Source organism: Pterocles gutturalis, unplaced genomic scaffold, assembly GCF_000699245.1.
Source record: "Pterocles gutturalis isolate BGI_N339 unplaced genomic scaffold, ASM69924v1 scaffold27984, whole genome shotgun sequence".
NCBI classification, from domain to species: Eukaryota; Metazoa; Chordata; class Aves; order Pterocliformes; family Pteroclidae; genus Pterocles; species Pterocles gutturalis.
In genome coordinates, this window is record NW_010134062.1 from 13,621 (window position 1) to 20,260 (window position 6,640).

Sequence of the window (6,640 nt, forward strand, 5' to 3'; positions counted from 1 at the left end):
CATGAGAAAAAGTTACTTTTTTCTTCCCACAGAAAACTGAACATTCATCACAAATCTTCAAAACCAGACTCCATTGCTAATTGAATTGTCAGACCCCTCTGACACAGAACTTTAGAAAGAATTTTTGTTTTTTAAACAACTGTAACAGAACAGTTTCCCACAAAATTTGAGAGTCAACAGCAGCAGCATGAAGGGCATGTTTCTTTGATATAAGGCTAATGGTCCTTGATGTAGCAGAGCTTCTATTCAAGCACAGAACTGCCAACGCCAAGGGTATTACAATCAATGTCATGCCAACCTGCAACCCCTGCTCAGGCAAATCCTCACTTTTCAGCCTTGTCCCCACAGGCGTAACCAGGATTTGCCACCCAAGTCAGAATTCCTGAGTGAACCGGGTGTAAGATCAGGTACTGCACACTGCAACACACCAACTGCCACATGAATTTGGGTTTGGAGTGATTGTCATTCCAGACATGCTTAAATACTGCTTTGAAGTTGACTGTGCTTTTTCACATCAGCACTACTGACATATGACAGTGAACTTGCTGCTATACACTGTAAACACGTGAAACCTTTAGGAGAATGCATAAAAGCATTAACCACGTACAGTAAATGCCATAATGAGAAAGTCTGGCACATGTTATTTCACAAGAAGAAAAATCTTTGGACTATAGTACTATATGCCACAAAACGTTCCAAGTGCATCCCACAATAGATGGCTCATCAAATGAGGAATCGGCAAACAAGCAAATAACTAGCATCTGCAAAAATGTTTTAAAGAAAAAAAAACGGGCTTCAGAATGTAAGAGCAGATGAAAAGAAAAAGCCTTTCTGAACTTCTCCGATGAATTACTCTGCCTTATACTGGAGCATATAATGACAGATTTCAGGCAAAAAATTAAAAGCCTCTTCTTATGTGTTTTGCACAGTGTATGCGCTTCTCCTAAAGCTGTCTAAAATCGATACTAAGGAGAATAAAAAAAGAAAAAAATGCATTTTAATGTTACTTCCATTGCCACGCTCTGGCTGACTTCACTAGGTCTGAAACTGAACTGCACGGTTCACACCAGCTCAGGGGAAGTTACAGTTCTCAACGTATCACCTCTCTCTTCCGCACACAAACCAACAAAGTTCAAATGCTACACCAAGCCCGAATCTTTGGCCATGCTATAGAAAAAGCCTTTTTCCTGAAGCAGGTGGTCTGGGCTACCACACTCCACCACTTCTCCTCTCTCCAGGACTAAAACTCTGTAAAAGAAGGAGGAAAAAAATGGTCACAAGAAGATCCAGAAAGCCAGCAAACACAGATGTATATGCACAGACAGAAACTGAGTGTAGCGCAGCCATAGATGCAAGTGAAGACAGTCCAGACTGTACGAATGGACAGAGGTTCTCAACTCTGTCCTTCCTGACCTCATTGCAGATGGTCTGTCTCATCTATTTTTTATGTAGCAGATGTTTAACCTGTCATTTGCAGGCAGCCATGAGCCTTCTGACTGTGCTCTGAGCCATCCAAAAACTAGACGGCAGCACTTCTTGTCAAGGTGAGCAGGAGCCCCTAGGAGCTTGCAAGGTGGGTGTTACCCGCTGCTATGACTGAACTGGGTGTTCATCTGGTGACAGCACTGCTGGTGCCTGGCACAGGCAATGCTCCGTCTCTTTACCTTTCACTATTGACAGCACAAAGAGAAGTCTACAGAAGTACACAAAAATCTTATCGCTGGTCACTTTGCTCTCTGCCATTCTGTGACAAAAAGGACAAGAAAGCTTAAAACAAATTATGAGACGAAACATCTGCCTTCAACCACACCTTAGCAAGGCAGCTGAGGAGGACGGAGGCTGTATGGACGATAACCAGAAGTGATGGAAAGAGAAACGCTGAATAAACTTCAGACAAGTGCAGGACCTGCCCTTTTGAATCCTCATGCTGTCTGTGCCTAGTTTAGGGTATGAGCTCCCTAAAGCTCTGATGCCTCTTCCAGCTGTGCCTAAATTAGGGCAAGACCCAAGAATAGACTCCTGTCCTCGCCTCCCTCCCCTTCCTGGTTTGCCTGGGCAGGAGTGGCACAACAGCAGTAAAACAGAGGGATCGGAGGAGCTCCCCAGGCCAAGCACAGCCACGGCAAGCCAGAACACACGTACACCCCACACAGCAAACCAGGGATTCCTGCAGCTCTGTGAAGAAGCGGCTAAAAATGCACCAGTAAACATTTAGTTAACACAAAGATGCTCATTTAAGTAGAGCACAACACAGGTCATGCACGCCATTCTTCAAGATAAAAGTGGTATTGCTTTACCTTGTGTAGTCCATGATTGTGTTCAGACGATGTGCTATAGTTAATACAGTACATTCTTCAAACTGAGACTTTATTGTTGACTGTATAAGCTTGTCTGTTTCAAGATCAACAGCAGCTGTGGCTTCATCTAGAACCAGGATTTTGGACTTCCTGAGCAGAGCTCGTGCCAGGCACACCAGCTGGCGCTGTCCCACACTACACACGTTGGATAGGAGGGTGGGGATAAAAAGTCAGAACAAGTTTGCAGTATTTATTTTGAAGCCTAGCAATTCCTTGTTCTAAAGTATAGGTGCCAAGAACCCAGCAAAATAGATATGGTTGCTCTTACTACTTCACCACAGAGTATCTAATAGCATCTGAAGCTACACCCCCCTCACACTGAAGTCCTGGCAATGTAACAACAGAATATATAACAAATCATTTCAGCATAACTGCATCAGGCTGATTTCACTGAATCAATCCAGTGTTGAGGACTAGACTTCAAACGGTTTCTAGAGACTGAACAAATACCCCTGTTACAGTGCAAAAAGCAAGTTAATAACTCTCTTAAAAAAACTGCATCTGTTGGACAAGAGCCATGGTAAGTTCAAAGGATCCACTATAAATAGCAGGCTGCTGCTACTAAAAATCCTTTCCAAGACTGCCCAAGCTATTAAACCCCACAGCATTCTGAGTATTTCTTAAATTACTTTAAATTCCCAAACTTGAGAGTTTAAAACATGTTGAATAAAACCTAGTTGGTTGATTGCCTGGTCATGGCATTAAGAATTCCCCAACCCCCTCCCCAAATTCTCATACAGTGTTCGGGAGGGGGAGTCCCGCACTGCATTGCTATTGCCAGGGTCTAGCTACACGCTGTCCCACGTGAGCTGTACGATTGCTGCCAAGGGGAAGTCTAGTTGCAGGTGGGAGGGCACACTTACACCTCTCAGTTCTCATTTAGTTCTTCAGGCAATTTTCACAAGCATGGTTCTTTGACGTACCTGAGGTTCTCACCACCTTCAGCACACTCATGATTAAGTTTATCAGGAAGGGATGATACACAGTTTTTCAGGTGAGCCAATTCCAAAGACCTCCAAATGTCTTCATCAGAGTGTTGGTCAAAAGGATCAAGATTCATACGCAGAGAGCCAGAAAACAATATTGGATCCTATCCAGAGAAAGAGATAATTGACAATGTGCACAGAACATGGCAAGTGCTCCAAAAATATTTCTTAGTGAAAGGATAACAAAATTACCAGATGCAGTTGCAAGCAAATTAATCTACTGAATTTAGGAGTCAGACCTCATTTATTCCAATAACATTAAGTTATTCTCCCTCACCCTTATTCCTGATGCCTCCTGGGGGCCTGACCTTTGCCCTCTGCAGGCTCTGCCACTCCAGACATTTCCATGAGTCAGTAACTCATGAATTCAGGAGGTGGAAAAGAAGAAAAAATCAGCCAACTTTCTTTTTTGCTCAGCCACTAAGTTAAAGAACAGGCACTCCCTGCCCAACCTTCTGTCAGCAGGGACTAGTAGGTTAACTTTCCACCGCTTAGGGAATTACACTTTTTGTAAGTATTTCAAAAGTCTTCAGCTGCAGTATTAGTGAAATGAAATGAAATGAATGCATTTTTTTTTCTTGGACGCGGAGAAATACTACTTTGGAAATACTTCTGACCCAGTAGGGTCAGACTGATGCAAAATGACCAAAAGGAGAAATCAAAAGTTCCTCCCTCCCCCCCACCTCCCAGATTTCCCAAGGAAGTGGTACAGAAAACCTCTTACAGTGCGCACACTTGTTTTTGCCAGCATGCTGCAATGACAATTTATAACACCACATTTTATGGTCTTTGAATCAGAACAGGCAGGCAATAAAGGCTACACAGTAAGAACAAGAAGACTTCAGACTGTAAGTCCAGTGCTTATAAAGCCATGTTTCCAAATGTTTTGTAACTATCAAACCCACAGTTGCTGGGCGAGACTGGGATGGTTATGTACAAGCTTCTGTGAGTGAACAGTACCATGTACCTCGCTCACAAGATGCTGCCAAAGACTGAATGCTTTGTGCAAAGGCCCAAAGAGCGCCTATCAAGCCTGAAATAGCAATGCAAAATCCCAGTCCCTCACTACACTACACAGTACCTTCATTCCATTTCTAAAAAGAATGGAACTATCTAAAATAAAAGTGGAAACTGATCTCTAGAAAAACTCCCCTGAGGGATCTCCACAAGTGGAAATACTCAGACTTCCCTTCCCCTCTACTGACCAAAAGAGCAATGGTCCCAGTTAACTAAGGGACCCTGAGCAGGTGTTCAGCTGGGATCAGACCTCCCCACTCAGCCTAAGCTGTCTATAGCATTTAAGTGAACCAGCATGGGGTGCTGACAAAGCCCATGAATCCAAAGACTAAGGTTTCACTTCCACATCACAACTCGGCCATAGCCAAGCTCGCACTTATTACCCAGCACAAGCAAACTGAAGCCAGTCTAGGAAAAAAAGCTTGGTTTCAAGTCCATGAAAGAGCATGCTGAAATTACCCTATTCCACAGCTATAGATCAGAAAAGGAATAAATACATTCTTGCCAGTACATTACAGAAACAGCACTGTTGCAAAATGAATTCTGGTAGTGGCAGGATTTCACACCTACCTGAGGGATGATGGTGATCTTGAACCGCAAGTCATGGAGTCCAATCTTTGCAATATTAATTCCATCAATAATAATTTCTCCTTCAGCTGCTTCATTAATCCGAAACAAACCTAAAGTAAGGGAGGATTTTCCAGCTCCCGTTCTTCCAACTATTCCTATCTGTTGGGAAGAAATATAGTAACAGCTTACTGCAGGGAAGAGCTAAAGCATTTCCAAGCATCTACCCAAAACTGAAATTTTCAGACAATTGTCGTATTTGCTGAGCTATCAACACCCCAAAACAGCATAACAAATTGAAACTGATCAAAGGGAAAGAAAAATCACAAAGGGTATGAAAACACAAGAACAAAAATCAGTCTCAAAATTCACAATCCAATGACAGAAATTCTCAATTTTTCTAGAAAGGCAGGTGAAATTGGGTAGAGCAAGCCAAGGCTTCCCTAACGGTTCGTTTGGCTCATGCTTCACAGTTAAAATTGCTGACTTGACATTTATCTTGTTTGAATTTATAGTAAAAATATACCAAAAGCACTCAGTTTCATACTGTATGTTTTGCTTCCCAGTTAGACTGAAGTCTTCACCAATTCATTTCTTAAAACAAATACAAAAGATTGCTACTTTGGTTGGTTGATCCATCTCTTGCCATGTGCCCTTTCTAACCACTCTCGAGGTAGTATTCTGCCCATATTTGCAGGTAGAAAGGATGCACTCAGAAGAAGGTAAATGCCTAGTTGGATACCACAAATAAGGAAGCCTGATAGTAGATCTGTCTTGCAGCTACCTTTATGCTACCAAACAAGATCACACTATTATTACACATCAGAGAATCCACATAGGACTGGGGCAGAATGCGTGTGAGTGCACATGCGAGGAAGCAGTAGGAGAAACACACACACACGTACACACGTATCACCATCAGTTTGGCTAGATCCAGACAATCTACTCTGAAGTGGGACTCTGAAGTCCCACTTTTTCCCTGTAGAGTCTCACCTTGCAACTTCAGTCTCACTAGCTCAGGGCTTCCCTCTCTACTTAGAAACTAATTTTCTTGAGACTATAATTAACTTAATCTCTCTGCAACCTGTATTCCTGTTTGCTTACAGCAAACAAATACGCAAAATTTCCAGGGAAGGGGAGAGAAGACAGGATAAACGTCCCTTCCTTATGAAGCCAGATCAAAAGATACTTCACAAGCCTACGTAACAGTGTATCTTTATCCCATGATGCAGGATACAGCTGGAAAGGATAACAGCCTACTACATCTGCCAGTTACAATAAGACCGATTGTACAGAAGCTCTTCTAGTTATTCAGGACCCAAGAGACACTACAGAACAGGGTTAGACCTCTCTTTGGCTTATGCATGCAGAATTATAAACAGTAACAGTCTACCATAAATTCAGATTCATTACCTTCTCCCCCCCATTTATGGTAACATTTATGTTTTTTAGAACCAAATCCAAGTCTTCCCGGTAACGTAAACCATAGCCTCGAAACTCAATCTTTCCTTCCTCAGGCCAGGTACTCGGTGGGGCGGTTTGTTCAATGCTCCATTCAGCCTGAAAGAACCAGACAAATGTATCTGATCAGTTCCTCCTTCAACTGGACATGGGCTCAGAGGAGTTGAAGAAGGCAATTAAGAAAAATCCTTGTTAGTGTGTGATTTGCAGAATGAACTGTGATGGTGATGGGAAGACCGGGCAAGCGCACTC

The 6,640-nt window shown here is 42.7% G+C and overlaps 1 protein-coding gene across 1 annotated transcript in view; it reads right to left on the bottom strand.

Moving 5' to 3' along the window:
- Positions 1–966: 966 nt before the first annotated feature.
- ABCC1 (ATP-binding cassette, sub-family C (CFTR/MRP), member 1) overlaps positions 967–6,640 on the bottom strand; it is a gene marked incomplete at its 5' end in the record, with an annotated part of 40,786 nt that continues 35,112 nt past the window's right edge. Inside the window, 5 exons of the mRNA XM_010081475.1 lie at positions 967–1,248; positions 2,298–2,492; positions 3,281–3,447; positions 4,931–5,089; positions 6,341–6,487. Of these exons, the coding sequence (XP_010079777.1) occupies positions 1,140–1,248; positions 2,298–2,492; positions 3,281–3,447; positions 4,931–5,089; positions 6,341–6,487 (777 nt within the window). The remainder of the gene's footprint in view (positions 1,249–2,297; positions 2,493–3,280; positions 3,448–4,930; positions 5,090–6,340; positions 6,488–6,640) is intronic.